This window comes from Megascapheus bottae, chromosome 28 (genome assembly GCF_031878675.1).
Source record: "Megascapheus bottae isolate mThoBot1 chromosome 28, mThoBot2.hap1, whole genome shotgun sequence".
NCBI lineage: Eukaryota > Metazoa > Chordata > Mammalia > Rodentia > Geomyidae > Megascapheus > Megascapheus bottae.
In genome coordinates, this window is record NC_143536.1 from 8,519,747 (window position 1) to 8,539,072 (window position 19,326).

Here is a 19,326-nt window from a genome sequence, read left to right on the forward strand (position 1 = left end):
GGATGCTATGGGAACCCCCGGTGGGGTGGGGTTGGGGGGGAGGTGACCAGGAGCTGTGCCCGAGCTCCTGGCCCCTTCCCCGGGACGTCCGACTTTGCCGCAGCAGCCCCTAGCCACTAGGGGCCGCCGGGAAGCGGGGCTCCCGGGGTGCGGGGCGGGGCGAAGGCGGGGCGGGGCGGGGCACGGAGGTACCTGAGCCGGCCTGGAGCCGGGGGTGGGCTCTCCGGGAGCCGCAGGCGTGTGGACCGCCTCTCCCGTCCTCAGATCCGCACCTTGCACGGGCCGGCCGCCGGGAGCTCGGGGCTCCAGGCGGGTGCGGAGATCGCGCTGTCACATGGGCGGCGGCGACGGGGCCGCATTGAAGCGGCCGGGGGACGGCGCCCGCCTCCAGCGCGTCCTCGGGCTCGGCTCCCGCCGGACTCCCCGCTCCCTGCCCGCCCCTGCCGCCGCCGCTGCCGGGGACCCCGCGCCACCCCCGCCGGGCCATGCGAGCGCCGGCCGCGCCGCGATGAGCTCGCACATCGCCAAGAGCGAGTCTAAGACGTCGCTGCTGCGGGCGGCGGCGGCCGCGGCAGGCGGGGGCGGCCGGGCTCCCCGCCACGGCCCGACCCGGGAGCCGGGGCTACCCGGTCGCCGCCTGCCCAGCGCCTACCCGAGCACCCCGCCGCCGTCCGGGGATCCCAGTTCCCGGAGGCCCCTGTGCCGGCCGGTGCCCCGCGAGGAGGGCGCGCGGGGGCCCCGGCGGGGGGCGGCCGCCCCGGTGCGCTGCAGGCCCCGGGAGGCGCCCCGACCCGCACCGCCCTCGCCAGCGCCGCCGGCCCGCGGGCGGGACGGGGAGGCTCGGGGGCCGTCCCCGGACTTCGGCCTCCGTGGCCGCGGGAACTCCGCCGCCACTGCGGGGACCGAGGCGGACCCGGTCCTCCACCGGCTGCGCCCCATGCTCAGCTCCGCCTTCGGCCAGGTAAGGGCCGCGCCCCCGGCCCGCGATCCCGGGAGGAAGAGGCACTCAGGGAGGAAGAGGCACTCGTCCGGGGCCCTCGGCCAGAGCCCCAGCTCCAACTGTCTCCGGTCCCCCGTCCCTGGTCCGGTCCGGTGGATGTGCTCTGCGTGCTCCGTGCGGCCCCGTCCCGTCCGGTCCGGTCCTGTCCTCCCTGGCAGCAGCCTGATTCAGCACCCCGTGCGCTGTCCATGCTTCTGACCTCTGCCTAGCGGGCATTGCGGCCCCAGCCTCCCGTCTACCTCAACAAACCGACCGGGAGATTCAGGGGTCACAGTGGGGGCCATAGGAGCAGGTGGCCCCGAATTTCATTCCTTTGATGGCATTTGGCTTAGCCACCAGGGAGCGATCCAAGAGATCTAGGGTTTTGGGGTCTAGCGGTCAGGGGAGGGAGACTTGGGGCCCCCTAGACTTGTTTGGAGATGGGGGGCCTGAGCCATTCCCTATCCTGTCCTCAGAGACCTAGGAAAAGTTAGGAGATTCCAAAATAGGAGAAAAACAGACATAGGTAAGCATGGAGGGGCTGACCTGAGCTGTTAACTCGGATTGGAACTTTGAAGTATTTCTAAAGAGGTTGGTACTCCAGAGAGACAGCTTGGATGGTGGTGAGACCTTGTGGGGTTCTCTGGGAGTTGAATAACACCCAGAGAACCCCAGCCTGAGTTGGTTGTGCATTCTCAGGTCAGAAAAGCCATTAAGAGGTCACCAGTGGCTCTCTCTGTTTCCTTCAGGCCTTTCTCTCAAGGGCACCAGGAACTGTTTAAAAACAGCTGGGTGGAAACAACCCTGCTGGACAGCTTAGGACTCATGCTGCTCAGGAGACCAGAACCTGCCCTAACTCCTGAGCAAAACCAGCGTTTCCGCTATTTCTGAGCCTCTGATTGAGTCTGTGGCTAGGCACTGGCGCAGTTCTGCCCCAGCGGAGCTGGGGGGTGTAATATGGAGGTCTGATGGAAAGGTTTATGTGGTTTGTGGGGGCTACAGAGCAGAGAGTAGTCTGAGTATTTCTGTGCTAGGATTTAGTACCCACTTATATGTGCTGTCAGCATTTCACAGTGGCTGGGTGTATGTCTCTGTGTGTGAATTGCTTCAGATCTGCACATTTCTTCTCAATATACTACCTTCCTGGTGGAGATCAGACATAAAGGCAGCTACTTGTGGACCGGGGTTGCACGAGGCTGCTGGGGTGGTATAATAGAACAGTGGCTTGTAGCTTTGTTCCTGCAGGGAGCCCTCGTTAGCCAAGTAAGCTGAGAACAGCCCTCTCTCTCTCTCTCTCTCTCTCTCTCTCTCTCTCTCTCTCTCTCTCTCTCTCTCTCTCTCTCTCTCTCTCTCTCTCTCTCTCTCTCTCTCTCTCTCTCTCTCTCCTGAGTAGAGATTCGGAGCAGAGCTGAGAGGTTAGCGTGGCTGCATGCCGAGGGAGAAGTTCACTGCAGTGGCGTGTGTGTTGATGAGAAGGTGTAGAGTATGAGGGCAGAAACGAGCCTGCTGTGTTGTTGAATGAACCACAACAATTCACTTATCAAATATTCCTTGACTAACTACTTTGTTCAAGCAGCTGCTGCCCAAGAGACAAGGGCAAATAAGATAGTAATCTATTTGGGAATTTAACCATCTAGCCATAGACCCATACACTTCTTGGTTATTCAGTGGGCTGAAGATCTAACTGTGCTCCTGAGGAAAATAAAAAGAAAAAAAAATCCTCACCTCCTAGTCTGGCAGAATTTGACTGTCTGGGCCCTTTCTGAGCTCAGGGCAATGCAGTTCACATCCTTCTTTCTAACGTGGCAGTCATTAGATGAAGAATTTTCTCCAGCCCCATGTTCTGAAATGTCACAAGGTCACCTGAGTCAGGAGGAGCTGGAACGTTCTATGAAATATTTACTAGCTCCCTCTGGAAGCTTTTTTGCCTCTTGGTGCTGCTGGTTTTTGCTTTAAAGCTCAGTACATTCAGTTTGAGCTCCCTGCTGACACCTCTTATGGCATCCAGCTTGAACATCACACAGCCACCACAATGACAACAATCCCTCAGCCAGGCAGAGACTTTTGTGTTACTGCTCCTAGTCTCCTGAGATAGGGAAAAGTGAGTCTTCATTTCCCTTCTCTAGTCTACACTGAGATTTTTCTCCTTAGAGGCAGACTCGGGAACCAGGAGAAGGCATTGGGATTTAGAATACAGAAACTTTCAGATAGGATATGCGTAGGGCAAGTTATATCCAGGGAAGTATATTTTTCATGTCTTAAGTTTCAGGGTTGTTTTGTTTGGTTGGTTTAGTTTGGTTTTTGTGCCGGTATTGGGGCTTGAATTCAGGACCTGGGTGCTGTCCTTTAGCTTTTTTACTAAAGGTCTGAGCATTCTACCTCTTGAGTCACAGTTCCACTTCTGACTTTTTGATGGTTAATTGGAGATACGATTATCATGGATTTTCCTGCTGGGCTGACTTCAGATCTTGATCCTTTTGTCTTAGCCTCCCGAGTCCTGGGATTATAAGCACAATGCCTGACTAGTTTTTTGGTTTTAGTTTTTGTCCAGTCTGGGGCTTGAACTCAATGCCCTGGGAACTGTCCCTAAGTTTCTTTTGCTCAAGGCTAGCATTCTACTACTGGAGCCACAGGGCCACTTCCAACTTTTTCTGTTTATATGATACTGAGGGATGGAACCCAGAGCTTCATGCATGCTAGGCAAACACTCTACCACTAAGTTACATTCCCAATCCTGGCTAGTTTTTATTTTGCTCTGTTTTATTTTGGTCATAGATGAATTGCTTAATTTCACTAAGCTATTTGTTTTCTTGAAAGATGGGAATAATCACAGTTTCCCTTAGGGAGAATTGGGGAGGTTAAATGAGATATGGCGATGTGACTAGCATGGTCTCAGTGAATGGAACAGAGCACATTAGTGTTAATTATTATCATTGTTGTTGCTATTGACTACACTACCTGGGGGGTGTCTTCTTTCTGCTTGTAAGAGCATCCAGGGAAAGCCAGGTTCACAGTGGTCCTGGATAAGACTTTTACAGTTGACAAAGCAGGAGGTTTCTTCCATTGACGTCATGGAGCATTTTTATTGTGTGCCAGGAGACTGAGTGGATGAGGGGCTGAGGCATGGGATGGTAGCTTGGAAGATGATAGTGCTTGTAGGTTCTAATCCCAGCTTGAGATAGAAAATGGCATAATTGTTTTTATTTTCTCTCTCTGGTCTCTTTTTTTTTTTTTGGTTGGTTGTGGAGCTTGAACTCTGGGCTTGGGCACTGTCCCTGAGCTCTTCAGCTCAAGGCTATTGCTCTACCTCTTGAGTCACAGCATCACTTGCAGTTTTCTGGTGGTTAACTGGAGTCTCATAGACTTTTGTGTCCAGGCTGGCTTTGAACTGTGATCTTCATATTTCAGTTTCCTGAGCAGCTGGGATTTCAGGCGTGAGCCACTGATACCCAGCTTCTCTGGTCTCTTTCTTCATCCAGAAGTAAGACTGAGAAAAAGAACTTTGCAGAGTATCACCACCAATATACAATGTATATGCAATATAAAATATATATATACACCAACAACTTTTTTTTGCCAGTCCTGGGGCTTGAACTCAGGGTCTGGGCACTGTCTTTGGACACATTTTGCTCAAGGCTAGTGTCCTGCCACTTGAGCGACTGCACCACATCCAGCTTTTCCTGAAGATGTGGTACTGAGGAATCAAACCCAGGGTTTCATGCCTGCTAGACAAGCACTCTACCACTAAGCTACACTTCCCAACCCTGAGACCAACAACTTGGGTACTAGATAAAGAAATAACATTTCTTTGTGTATCTTACTGGGGCTTGAACTCGGGGCCTCATGGCTTGCTGGGCTGGCCCTGCCTTTCACTTGTGTGTGTACATGTGTGTTAAGATCAAGTCTCCTACCAATCAGACACCTGAGCAGCAATCTGCCCATTTTTAGGCTTCCCATTGTCACTGGAATTACAGGTAAACATCGCCTTGCCAAGCTTCCTCCATGTAATATCTTAGACCTTTCTGCCTTGCACTGAGCTGGCATCACTGTCTTCCCAATCTCAGCTTCCCACATAACTTAGGATACTAGACATGTGTCACTTCATCCAGCTAAAAGTTAAGAAGGGACTTGGAGAACTTTTCTGCCCAGGCTGGCCTCAAACTCCAGTGCTCCCATCCTCAGCCTCAAGTAAGCTAGGATTCTGGAGCCACCAGTGATTGCCTAAGACCCACCTTTACTAATGTTATTGCTGTTATTCAGGGAGTGGTTATTTGAGGAAGGGTCTGTGTAAGGTATTTCAAAATATAGAATTGCACTGCCTTATGTAATCACACTGCCTCTGAGCTGGGTAAGGATGGCTTTAAAGAAAGAAGCTGGTGTCCCTCATTCCCTTTCTGTCCCCAAATAAGGACTTGCCACCCAGCTGCCTGAAACATGATGTCCTATCAGAAATTAACTCAGAGCAAGCATGTCTGGAGGCTCTGGGTCTTGGAAGATTTTTGCTCTTACTCTAAGCTTCCAAGTGGTAGAGTGTTAGCCTTGAGCCATAAAAGCTCAGGAACACAGAGAGGCAGAGGGAGGAGAGAAAGAGGGAGGGAGGGAAACAGAGAGGGAGGAAGGGAGGGAGAGAGGGACGGAGGGAGAGAGAGAGAAAGAGAGAGAGAGAGAGAGAGAGAGAGAGAGAGAGAGAGAGAGAGAGAGAGAGAGAGACTATGAGAGGGGGGGGATTTTCTTTTTGCCAGTCCTGAACTCAGAGCCTGAGCATTATCCTTGGGCTTTCTCAAGGCTAGAGCTCTACCACTTGATCTTCAGCACCACTTCCAGCTTTTTTCTATGTATGTGGTACCGAGGAATCAAACCTGGTCTTCGTGCATGCTAGGCAAGCACTCTACCACTAGGCCAAACTCCCAGCCCCAAGACGAGATTTTTTTTAGTTTCAGTGGTTTAGATGAGGAGTGAGGCCATGATGGCTGTGTTCTAATAGATTCAGCCTCGGGGCTGTGTTTTGGTTTTCCATTACAAGGGCTTGAATGGAAGGCCTGAGCATATTCCCTTAGCTTTTTTTCACTCAAGATTCATGTTCCAGTGCTTCAGCCACAGCTTTGCTTCTAGCTGTTTGGAAGTTAATTGGAAGAGTCTCTCCTTACTCCTCAGATCCCAGCCTCCTGCATAGCTAGGACTGTACCAGCTCCAGGCCTGTGCTCTGGAGGTGAGAACTATATGTGTTCCCTATCTTGCCCCAGCCAGGTCTTTTCTGTGGGGCCTCTGGATAGTGAGTTCATGTTTAGCATCAGGGGTAGGTGACATGAATCAGTTGATTTTGAATTCTCCAGAATGTCTGGATGTCTGCATCTGCCCGTAGCTGTTTTGGGAAAGTAACAAGAGTGCTTGAGCACTGCACCTAGAGCCCACTGTGTAATTGCACAAGTCTACTCTCATCATCCTATCCCTCGCAGCCATATGTGAGGGTTCCCTTTATCACCCCTGATTTTAGAGATAAGGACACTAGGAGAGAAGTGACCTACCTGAAGGTCACATAGTAAGTAAATGGTGCTTGCTGGGTGGAAGGTCACTTAGGTACGTTCCCGTCTGTCTGAAGTATTTCTTACATAGATTACATGCCAGCCTCCCTCAAGCATCTTAAGCACTGGGTTGACATCCTAGTTCAAGTGCTAAGGATGCAACTGAGGGAACTAGTCAGAGGAGGCCAGCCTCCTTTTCTGTGCTTTTTAAATTTTGGGGGGCAGGGGGGCAATCCTGGGACTTGAACTCAGGACCTGGGCACTGTTCTTGGACACTTTTTGCTCAAGGCTAGTGTTCTGCCACTCAAGTCACAGCATCATTTCTGTTTTTTTCTGTCTGTGGTACCAAGAAATTGAACCCAAGGCTTGGTGCATGCTAGGTAAGGACTCTACCACTAAGCTATGCTCCTGGCCCCAGTGGTTTTAAATTTTAAAAAAATTTTCTTTTTGCCAGTCCTGGGCTTGGGCTCAGGGCCTGAGCGCCGTCCTTGGACTTTCTCAAGGCTAGAGCTCTACCACTTGAGCCTCAGCACCACTTCCAGCTTTTTGCTATGTATGTGGGGTACTGAGGAATCGAACCCGGGTCTTTGTGCATGCTAGGCAAGCTCTCTACTACTAGGCCAAACTCCCGGCCCTTTAAAATTTTTTTTTGCTTGTCCTGGTCCTTGAAGTCTGGGCCTGGGTGCTGTCCTTGAGCGCCTTTTTTTTTTTTTTTGGCTCAAGGAGAACGCTCTACCACTTGAGCTACAGTACCATATCTGGCTTTTTTTTTTTTTGAGTAGTTTGAGGTAAGGGTCTCACGGAATTTCCTGCCCCAGCTTTGAACCACAATCCGCAGATCTCAGCTTCTCCAGTAGCTAGGATTACAGATGTGAGTCACTGGCACCCAGCTCTTTATTGTAATAATAATAATTATTATTATTTTAATGACAGAGTCCTGTAATACAACTCAGTCTGCCTTAGCCTCGAAGTGTTTAGCTTACAGGAACACACTACTATACTCTGCTCTGCCTTCTTTTCTAAACAGGAATAATCAGTAAGTGGCGTATCTTTCTCATCTCTCTGATCCTGTTATTCCATTCCAGAAACTGGAGCCACTGCTCACTCCTTACAGAAAACCCTCACCCTTCAGCCCTGTTTTCTTTCATTCATTCTTTCATCCTTCCTTCTTTTTCTTTTTTTACTGGAGCTTTTGAACCCAGGACCTGGTACTACTTACCCCTTGGTTTTTTTTTTGCTCAAGACAAGTGTTCTGCCCCTTGTATCAGAACACCACTTTGGGTTTTTCTATGGTTAACTGGAGATAAGGGTCTCTCAGAAATGTCTGCCTGAGTTGGCTTGGAACTATCCTCAAGTCTCAGCCTCCCAAGTAGCTAGGATTACAGGCCTGACCCATCCGTGCCCAGCCCATTTGATTTTCTACTGAAAGTCAGTCCATCTCCCAGTTAAGCCCACTGCCCAGTTCAAGTTAGTTTAAGGAAGCTCTGACACCTCAGATTGGAACCCCTGGGTCTCTTAGTGCTCTTAACTTTTAAGCTTATTTAAACTTACTACCAGACCCTTTCCTGAAGCTTTTGACTTTTTCATTTTGCTCTCTTCTGTTGGGCTTCCAAGGACAGAAGCATATCCCAAGGTCGACAAGCAGATGCTATACCCCAGGTTGGCCTGCAGGGGGCAGGCGTCACCAGGTCTGAATGAATGGGTACTGAACCAATGGATGCCACCAAACCTGGCCCTTTAAAACCCATACAGGGCAGGGGAAGATGACAATTTTTAGCTGCTTGCCGAGCCTTTTGCATGTATTATCTCCTCTCCATGTATTAGCTCCTCTCAAGAGACCTCAAAGAAGTGTTATTAGAATCCCCATTTTATAAATAAAGATTCTGAAGCTCAGGTACCAAACAGCAAGGCAAGATTTGAAGTCATGTCAGTCCACCTCTGCATCTCAACAGCTGGCTTCAATTGTCAGTTCCCTGGAGAGTAGAATAGCCAATATCAAAGTCCAGGGCCTACCTAAACCTTGTAAATGAGAACTTCTGGGAAAGCTGTCCAACGAATCTTGTCCATAGCTAACAGTGAGAATCTACTTTTCCATCGTGTTTCTTCCCATCCATTTAGTAGCACATTCTGTGTTTGTACCTGGAGCCTAACTCAATTTCCCTTCTGGTCCCTGAAGAGTCTTTTCTTTTTCTTTCTTTCTTTCTTTCTTTCTTTCTTTCTTTCTTTCTTTCTTTCTTTCTTTCTTTCTTTCTTCCTCTCTCTCTCTCTCTCTCTCTCTCTCTCTCTCTCTCTCTCTCTCTCTCTCTCTCTCTCTCTCCCTCCCTCTCCCTCTCCCTCTCCCTCTCCCTCTCCCTCTCCCTCTCCCTCTCTTTCTTTTTTTTGCCAGTCTTAGTGCTTGAGCACTGTCTTTGGACTTTTTCCTCAAGGTTAGAGCTCTACCATTTGAACCACAGCACCACTTCCAGCTTTTCTATGTATGTTATACTGAGGAATCAAACCTGGGTCTTTGCGCATGCCAGGCAAGCACTCTACCACTAGGCCACACTCCCAGCCCAAGCATTGTCTTTTTAAGAGTTTACAGTCTTAGCTCTATTTGAGAGGCAGAAATTGGAAACTTGAGGTTCAAGGCCAACCTGAGTGGAAAAAAAATACTTTTCAAGACTCCATCTCAATCAATGACACTGAGTATGTGATGGTGATCTCCATGGCGTGCAGGGGAGAGGCAATGTCTGTCCATCCCAGTGGTGTAGGGTAGCACGAGTAGAGCAGTCGAAGCCAGGTTGGGCATAAAAACAAGATGTTATGATGATAGTAACACAAGCTGGATGCCAAGGGGCTCCTGCCTAAAATCCTAGCTATACTGGAGGTAAAGAGCTGAAAATTGTGGTTTGAAACTATTCCCGGGCAAACAAATCTCTGAGACTCTTATTTCCAGTTAACCAGCAAAAATCTGTAACTGGAACTGTGGCTCAAGTGGGAGTTTACTGCAAACAATTAATAAATAAAAGTTTGCAGATGGTTCCTACATTTTATAGAAAACGTTTTCCCTCCTTCCTTCCTTTCTTTCACAATGCTGAGGCTTAAACCAGCCTGGGATATGCTAAGCAAGCATTTGACCAATCAATTCCACCCTCAGCCCCCTTTTCTAAATTTTAACTATAGATCTTTATTGATCCTGGAGACTAAATCAGATCACCTATAAACTGCCTCATATTCTCAGAATTCTTAGGGTTCCCCCTCCTCCCTGTAGCATTTACCTGACATGTAATTAAATAAACATATCCTTGCTCCTTATTATCTGATAGGTGGAAGTTTCTTGAAAGCAAATGTCATCTTTTTGGGAGTGGTGCTGGGGTTTGAACTCAGTGCCTCAGCCTGCTAGGCAGATACTCAAGCTATGCCTCCAGCCATTTTCTCTTAAGTTTATCTCTGGATTTTGGCTTAGGGGTACCAGTGATCCCACTACCCACACTTCATTAATAGCTGGGATTATAGGAGTGCCTGTGACACCATCTCTGGCCAGTAGGGAGCATTTTAATCCTGATGCCTGTAATAGCACCAGAGCCAAGCGCAGTACCAGGCATGTAAACACTGGGCAAATGATACTTAACTTCTTCCATTTGAATAATTACTGATCAAGTCCTTATTATGTGGCACTCACGTCCTGTATACACTTAATTAACCAGATAGGGGAAGCCCCATTTCCAGGGGAGGAAAATGAAGCTTAGGAACAGGAGATGATTACTGACCGGGACTCAACCCCAGATCCCTCATACTTCCTATTCATTGAGAGTCTGTTTATTGAACCTGATTAGTGCCCAGGTCAGGAAGTGCTTCCTTCATGCCCTATTCCCACAAGAAGTAGGTATTTATGTTGGCTGCTTGATCTTTCCTGCCCTTTATGAATATCCACATACACCAGGCACTGGTAGCTAACACCTGTAATCCTGTCTATGCAGGAAGCTGAGATCTAAGGATCAAGGTTTGAAGCCATCTCAGGCATGAAAATTTGGGAGACTTTGTTGTGGTTGTAGGGTTTGAGCTTGGGTCCTAGGTGCTGTCCCTGGGCTCTTTTGCTCAAGACTGGTGTTCTATCTACTTTAAGCCACAGCTCCACTCCTGGTTTTCAAGAGGCTAATAGGAGAAAAGAGTCTCGTGGACTTTTCTGCTCTGGGCTGACTTTGGACCATGATTTTGAGATCTCAGCCTCCTGAATAGCTAGGATTACAAGCATGAGTCTCTACTGGCTTATCTGTGTGACTCCTACCTCCAGAAAAGCCAGAAGGGAAACTGTGGCACACATATTAGAGTGTTAGCCTTGAGACAAAAAAAAATCAATTCAGTGTTAGTACCTGGGCCCTGAATTGAAGCCCCAGGACTGGTACACACATAGGAAAAAAAATAATTTCTCCTGTCAACAGCAGCCTGACCTCCACCCAGAGCCAGCCAAAGACCTCCTTGTCCATTCCTTAGGAGCCATCCTGGGCAGTGCCCAGTGGAGTTTCTGACCCCCCAAACTGGACAAAAGTCTTTAGGAAAGGAGCCAATCTGGAATGAAGCTCTGGTGGGTAAGCTTACTTAGAACTGGGGCCTGTGAGTTGTTCTGCCTCCCTGTCCATCTCTGATGCCTCCAGTTGGAGAAAGCTGGGTGCAGGGAAACAGGATTGCTTTCCTCTCCTGGTACCAGTAATCTGGCTCTGGTTATAGGTCTTAAATGGGACATCTGAGGGCTTCTGAGGGCTTGAGATGAATTCATATCAATGCCAGAATCTGGATGGACGAAGAAGGGCCAGTCAGCTATAAAGTTCAGCTGTGGGAACTTGAAGATGGTTTGTAAAGGGCGGCTCCATAGAAGCCAGTGACGTGTCCTCACTCAGAATTCAGAAGAGGATGCAGAGGAGGTCTGGAAAGCTTGTCCATGCCAACACCAGCACCAGCGCCATTTCCATCCTGCCCCTCCCTCATTGTCTTCCCTTGGGTCAGAGAGCTCGTACCCAGCAAAGGAGGTGGAAGGAAGGAGCTGATCTCCGCTGACAACTCAGCTGTGCCACCTGCCCTGGAGCCTCATCCCCTTCCAGTGATGAGGCAAGTGTAAAAAATGGAGCGTAATGGAGACGTCATAAGATCTCTCCGGTCTACAACCAGAGCTGCCTGCTTTCCATCCAGCTGCTATTGCCAGGGGGCTGTGAGGGCGCACATTTGTCCAGCTCACTGCTCTTAAAGAAGAGGCATATGTTTCCCTGGGGACTTGTGTGTGTATGCATGTAGGTTGTGTGTGTCTGTCTGTGTGTGGTATTTGTACATGTACAGAACTGCAAACTGTGAGGCACCCTGACTTTAGGGACACCAAACTAGCCAGCTTCCTCTTCTAGATCTGCTGGCCTAATTCCCAGCTACAGAAGCCACCCTGCACCCCCTCCCTGAAGCAATCTCCCTGCAGAGAGGAGGGGCTGAGGGAATGGGAGAAAGATGGAGCAAGAGAGAAAAGGGGGAGAGAGAGAGAGGGAGGGAGGAAGAGAAAGAGAGAGAGAAAGAGAGAGAGGAGAGCTCGCAAGAGCAAACTCAGCCCTAATCTGCTGTAGATGATCTGGCCGGCCGCTTTCTAGCTCAGCTGCCCTCTGCCCCTCTGCCATCAGCTCTCCAGGCAATTGTTGTTCCCACCCCACCCCCCACTCAGGGCCCTGAATTCTCCTTTCTGCCTTTGTCTCCTTAAGAAAGTACCCAGAAAGTTAAACCCAGGCATACAACACACACACACACACACACACACACACACACACACACACACACACACACACACTCCACCAAAAAAAATAAAAGATCCAAACAGCAGGAAGAGGCAGACGAGTAAGAGAGCACGCACGCTCAAGAAAGGGCTCAGCTCAGTCCTGCGAGAAGAGCGACACAGGCACGAAGGAGGCTGGGGCTGGCAGTGACCTGAACTGAGGTCTCCTAGCCCTAAAAGGAGCCTCCTTCATGGACCCGGAGATCTCAAGAGGGGCTGCTTCAGCATAGAATGGGAAACTGTGTCAAGTCGCCACTGAGAAATCTCTCAAGGAAGGTAGGTTTCTGGAGGACTTACCCCTTGGGGCTTGGTGGGGGGTGGAGGGTGGGGCATTTTCACTGTTCACGAAGTGGGGCTCAGAATGGATGTACATCCTAAGCCTGCTGTGCTTCTTGGAGCTTCTCTCCTGAGTTGATTCTCCAGTCTCACCTCTAGAGACCCTCTTGTCACAGTTTCTTATATCCCTAGCTTGGAGCCGAAGTTAGGACTTAGAAGTGTCTGGTAGGAGGGGGTGGTAGGGTCAGGGGAGTCCATGTTTGGAAATTTGTACAAGGAAGTTCTAAAAGAAACCACGGCGCTTCGGGGCTGTGGGTCGTACATGGTATTCTTAGAATTGTCAGTGCACAGCCACTGTTGAACTGATTGGTACAGAGTTCCCAAAGTAGGCCCAGGGGCTCATTCATATCCTTGGAAGGTCCTCGGAGCACCTCTCTGATGCTTTTTAAGCCTTCACATTGTGAGTTTAGGGGTACATTTCATTGCTATTGGTAGGGCACAGTGCCTCCCTCCTCACATGTCTGGTAATCCTTGGCTCAGACCAGAGAACCTCAGGAAGGAGCAGCCTGGTTTAGGACACATGTTTCATCCTTTGAGAAATCGGGGTCCCCAACAGAAATCTTGAGCCACGGACATATGTAAGTTACTTACCAATTGCTGAAATGCCAGGATGAGATTCCTTTGCAAGAATTCCTTTTGGGAAGAGCCTTCTTCCACACAGGTCTAGGTTACATCTGTAGGAATTTTCTTCACATGGGTTCTGTCTGTATTTCTAGCCCTCTGAAGACATTCAGACATATGTAAAAGAATATGAATTAAAGGAATCCTAAGCATGGTTTTCTCCAGTTCTTTCAGTTTCTCCATAAGGAGCTTATTTCTCAGAGAAGGTCATCTGGCCTAATGAATATCCCAGGTTAGCAAATGATGCCTTTAATCACAGCCCCTCCTTCCTCCTCCATGCTCTGCACAGCCCCTCGATTTAGGACATTTCTGGCTTTTCTGCCTTTCATCTCCTTCATTTGGCTAAGCTGCTCACATCAAAATCCATTTAATCTTTGCTGTTCTTGGATCCCTCTGAGGGTTGATGGTTTCTTGTGTGTCTCCCCGCCTCCCATAATCTGTCATCTTAGGAGAGACTTCTGCCTCCAAGGTGGAATCCAGGCTGATTCAGAGGGGCAGAAACTGATCAGAAATAGTCTAGAGGACCTCAGTTGAACACCACTGCAATGGAATGTAGCACTTAAGAACAGGAATTGTCCTTCTTTCTCCTTCCCATTTTCCGTCACACTTCAGTGCTTAGGAGTCAAACCACTCACGTTTCCCCTTTCCAGCCAAATGACCTTGAGCAAATTATTTAACCTCTGTGCCTCAGTTCCTTTGCCCTTCAATCGAGGACACTCAGCTCAATCTATTGACACTCAACCATCTATTTTTTTTGTGTGTGTTGCTGTGGGTCAGATGCTCAGTAAATCCTCTACCACTGACCCCAGGCCTGACTTTTAAGGTAACCTGCCTGGCACATATACTCAAATGGTATTATTGCCATTATAATCATAATCTTTCCACTCTGGGCTTTAGAAAAAAGGAATGGAAGAAAATAGGAGAATGGGGGAGATGATGATGCAGATGAATGCTGCGCTCAAACCCAGCACGTCACATGTACTAAGTACATGTTCTACCATACTTCCAGCTAGAGATGTCCTGAGCTCATGGAATAAGGCAGCTGATCCTACAACTCACTTCATTCTCTGTCATGTTTCATATAGTAGTTGTAAGCATTGCTTTTTCCTATTTACAACATGCCTAACACCTGCTACCCTTACTCTTTTCCGCTAAGTATTTCTTAGCTAGTTTGCTGAGAAGATTGCTGAACACTGATAAACACCTTCCTGAATCCATACAGAATCAGGATTTAGACCCTGTAGTGTGGGAAGTTAGAATTGCGCTCCCCCCCTCTCTCTCGTCAGAAATGTTATTCATAGATTCTTGAATCTTATCTTTAAGGCTGAGTCCTAGTTCCCACTCACTGTGGCAAATCTCCCCTCCTATTTATGAAGCACTCATCTTCCAGTTATTCCTTAGCCACCCCACAGGGACAAAGACCCTCCACCTGTGTGCTCTTGGCTAATTTGTGTTGGTAGAAAAGTCCTCAGGTCAGGAGGTAGGCCGACTCCTCCCATAGCCAAGACAAGTCCCTTTGGTGCCTAGATGTAGTGTCAGCCTGTGGCTTGTCTTTCTGGGTGGTAGCTGGGGTAACTGGCAATAGTGATAGGTGAGCTGCTCCAGGCACTGAGCTAGGAGAGGACCAGGCTGTCAGGTGCCATCACTGGCTGGAGAAGAACAGCAGCTTCCTGGGGCAACACAGTGCCAGGCAGTTTTATACTCAAGAAGTGCAGTGGAAATTCCCCAGTCACACCACTGTTTCATTTTTGGGGGAAGCCAGTTCCTCCCCATCCTTCTCATTTGTTTCCTGATTGGTAGATGTTCCCCTGCTTCCTCTGGAGCCAGAAGTGAATGCCTTCTGGTACCCAGAATCTCTTAAGTTGCATCATCACCATCACCATCATTGTCATCACTATGGCAACTGCATTGATTTGGCTCTTCCCATGTTCTGGTACTATGCAGAATACTTTATATATGCAGTAGCTCATTGATTTCTCACAAGAATCCTGTGCAGGGAAATGACTCTTCTTACCACAGACAGAAGGAAAGAGGAGGCCAGGGAAGGCAAGTGACCTGCCCAAAGTCACACAGCAAACAAGTAACAGAACCAAGACTTTGTCCTGACACTGCCCAAAGCCAACATATTAAACCGCCTCTCAGAGTGCTGTGCCGCCTGCTGCCTCCTCTTTCCCTGCCTGGTACTCATTCTGAGCCAAGTACATGAGATTCAGCCAGAAATGAAAAGTCTGATTTTCTATGTCTTGTGAGAGTGTGACCCTCACTCCCAGGCTCTTTCTTTGGATCCCCTCCAAGGTAGAGGGACTTTCTTGGTCTATGCCAGCATCAGCCTGGATCCTCAAGTAGGAGTGAGTGCCACAGAGCTCTCAGTCTTACCTCCCTGGGGCATCAAGTCCAGATGGATCCTTGGTTTGTCTGATATTCACCGAGTTCCAGGATTTTCTTCTTGTACTCCCTGAACTAGAACCTTGGGCTAAGTTCCTTCACCTTGGGTCTGAGTCACTGCTTTTCCTTTCCTTCTGGGAGGAAGTCACTGCTTTTCCTTCCTCGCTGGGAGGTGGTGGCAGACAGGGAGCCTGAGAGAACAGGGTGGAGCTGGCACTGTTGCTTAGCCTGGCAGGACTGGCTGAACCTGGGCAAGGTATGGCCTTTCAGTCAGCCATATCAGCTGGCTGGAAATGGGGTATGATCGTATGAGATGGCAGGATATTCGGATGGCTCTTAGGAATTCAGCCTCGCCCTGCCACCTCCCACTCCTGCCATGCTGAGGGGAGACTGCCCAATGTAGGACATAGTGTCATAATCTGGGTTCTGGAGAGGCCCCAGGCTTGCTGGGGGTGCTGGGGCCAACAGCGTGTTGTGTCTAGATGCTGCCGCAGTCCTAGGGGAGAGTCTGTGTGCAGTGCTGACTTTTTATAGCTACATGGGAACCTGCAGGGAGGAGGACGGGGTGGCCAGGGCCTGGGAGCACAGCTATATTCGGTTAGCAGACAGGGTCCCTGCCTCAACCTCTAGGTCTGGCAAGCGAGGTTGGGCAAGGAGCCAGGGAAGGCAGGAAGAAGGAAAAGGAGAACTGCTGGAAAGCCGGCTAGGCTTGAGGTTACCAAAAAGTAGAATGGGAGCACAGACACGCCTTGCGGGGCCCAGCTGGTGCTTTAAATCAAGAGATCTGGTACTCGTGGGCTGGACTTAACAGTATTGCCTGTTTGGAGGTAGCACATGACATCTATTTCATCCCTGTCCTCATCCTTGACACTGTGCCTACCTTACTGTGTCAGCTATGGTACCAACGTGTACGTCCTCCAGTCCGTTAACAGACATGCTGAGCCTGATTGCTCCCCCCCCCCCCCCGGCCTTCCAGTGGGGATCCAGCTGGAATCAGATCAGAGTGGGCACCAGGAGACATGACATAGCCCCCTGGGAATACTTCTCGTTGGTGAGGACAGACACCCTTGTTCAGCTTTACTGTGTGAGCATGTGCGCGCACGCACGTGTGTGTGTGTGTGTGTAAATGCACAGACACAAACAAGTACCCCACCATAAGTAACCCACCCAGCTCTCTCTGGAACAACTGTTTGTATCAAGGATCAGAGTCTCCACCTGTTGGACAAATTGGGTGCCTGCCGCAGTGCATCATGGGATTCCTTGAACTCCACCACCTGACTCTCTGGAGGATCCTGAGAAGCCACTGCTAGACCAGGCTAAAGCTAGGCCAAGACCAGGCGGGCTTAGATGGGCAGAGAGGTGACCCCTGCCTCCCTTTTGTATTTGCTTGGTACTGGCTGAAGATGCGCCAGGAAGAGAAGAGCAGCTACGTGGTGGTGCAGACCAGTGAGGAAGGGCTGGATGCTGCTGGTGAGCTCCACGGACCACTCCTGATGCTGGCCCAGAACTGCGCCGTCATGCACAACCTTCTGGGCCCTGCCTGCATCTTTCTGCGCAAGGGCTTCGAGAACAGACAGCCTGTACGTAAGTTTGGCCTAGTGAAGCCCACTGAACTTGGCTTCATGGGGCATGAGGAGGTCCTGGGAAGAAGATGGGTTCTGTACTTGGTACCTCCTGTCCCCTAGTGGAGAGACCTCTAATGCTTCTGAGCCCCCTCCCACTCAGGAACGGATTCCCTAGAGTTTCCAGAACCTGGCTACAAAGTGAGCCCGCGTGTACTCTTCAGAAATAATCTTACAGATAAAATCTTTGGAGCACTGCACCAATGAGTGTATTGGTGCATTGCCTGTTTGACCCTCAGCATCTCCTAGAGGTAGGTACTTTTATCACCCCCTTTTATAGATGAAGAAACCAAGTCCCAGAAGAAACACTGTTGAGGAAACCCCAAGTAGAGGTTAGAGATAAGATTCAAACTCACATAGTCTTGTGTGCGTACAATTCTATGTGTGCAGCATGGTCTACTAGAACTACCCCCCACCCCCAAACTGGCATTTGAACTCAAGGCTTTAAACTCACTAGCTTGCTTATTATGATAAGCGGTGGGTGCTCCTGTCTATTGTTTTGCTTGTTGTTATTTCATTTTTGCCAGTCATGGGGCTTGAACTCAGGGCCTGGGTGCTGTCCCTGAGCTTCTTTTACTCAAGGCTATTGCACTGCCACTTGGGCCACAGCACCACTTCTGGCCTTTTCTGTTTATGTGGTACTAAGGAATCAAAGGCTTCACATACACAGGGCAGGCATTCTAACACTAAGGTATATTCCCAGCCCTATTAGTTAATTGGAGATAAAAATCTCATGGACTTTCTTGTCTGTGCTGGCTTTGAACCATGACCTTCAGACTGTAGCCTCCTTAGTAGCTAGGATTATAGGCATGAGCCACTGGTTCCTAGCTCCAGAAAACTGTTTATCCCCCCCCCCCCAGTTCTAGGGCTTGAATTCAGGGTCTGCCTCTCTCTCTCTCCCTCGCTCTCTCTCTCTCTCTTTTCTCAGTTGTGGGGCTCAGACTCTGGGCCTGGGCATTATCCTTGAGCTTTTCAGCTCAGGGCTATCACCCTACCCCTTGAGCCTCAGTGCCACCTCCAGTTTTCTAGAGGTTAGTTGGAGATAAGACTCACTGTCTTTAGTGCCCAGGCTGACTTTGAACCTTGATCCTCAGTTCTCAGCCTCCGGAGTTGCTAGTATTACAGGCGTGAGCCACCATGCCATGCTGTGTCTGGTCTTTCTTGAGCTTTTTTGCTCAAGGCTAGCCCTCTACCACTTGAGGCACAGTTCCACTTCTGGCTTTTTTGGTAGTTAAGTGTATATTAGAGTCTTACAGTCTTTCTTGCCCAGGCTGACTTTGAATCTTATCTTTTTTTTTTTTTTTGGTTGGTTGTGGGGCTTGAACCCTGGACCTGGGCACTGTCCCTGAGCTCTTCAGCTTAAGGCTAGCGCTCTACCACTTGAATCACAGCATCACTTCTGGTTTTCTGGTGTTTAAGTGTAGATAAGTTTCAGGACATTTGTGCCCAGGCTGGCTTTGAACTTAGATCCTCAGATCTCAGCCTCCTGAGTAGTTAGGGTTACAGGTGTAAGCCACTGGTGCTGGCTTTGACTTTGAATCTTGATCCTTGGACTTCAGCCTCCTGAGTGGCTAGGCTGATAGGCATGATCTACCAGTACCCAGCTTCCAGGAAACTTTTCTTCTTCTTCTTTTTTTTTTTTGCCAGTCCTGGGTCTTGAACTCAGGGCCTGAGCACTGTTCTTGGGCTTTCTCAAGGCTAGCGCCCTACCACTTGAGCCACAGCATTACTTCCGGCTTTTTCTGTGTATGTGGTTCAGAAGAATTGAGCCTGGGTCTTTGTGCGTGCTAGGAAGCACTCTACCACCAGGCCAAACTCCTAGCGCCACCCCCCCACCCACCACACACCTTTTTTTTCTTGTCAGTTATAGGGCTTGAACTTGGGACCTGGACATTATCCCTAAGCTCTTTATGCTCAAGGTTAGCACTCTACCACTTCAAGCTGCAGTGACACTTCTGGTTTTGTGGTCATTAATTGGGGATAAGAGTCTCACAGGCTTTTCTGTCTAGGCTGGCTTTGAATTGCAATCTTCAAATTTCAGCCTCCTGAGTAACTAGGATTACTGGTATGAGCCAT

The 19,326-nt window shown here is 49.4% G+C and overlaps 1 protein-coding gene across 3 annotated transcripts in view; it reads left to right on the forward strand.

Annotated features, from left to right (window-relative positions):
• Positions 1–248: 248 nt before the first annotated feature.
• The window catches only part of Cabp1 (calcium binding protein 1), a 28,494-nt gene continuing 9,416 nt past the window's right edge, over positions 249–19,326 (forward strand). The window contains exons 1-2 of one of the 3 annotated variants that reach the window (XM_090320274.1): positions 11,714–12,562; positions 17,032–17,208. In XM_090320274.1, coding sequence (XP_090176400.1) covers positions 12,518–12,562; positions 17,032–17,208 — 222 coding nt within the window. In that variant the 5' untranslated portion in view covers positions 11,714–12,517. Of the gene's footprint in view, positions 962–11,713; positions 12,563–17,031; positions 17,213–19,326 lie in introns of those variants that run through there. The other 2 variants (XM_090320273.1, XM_090320275.1) reach the window with 2 other exon arrangements.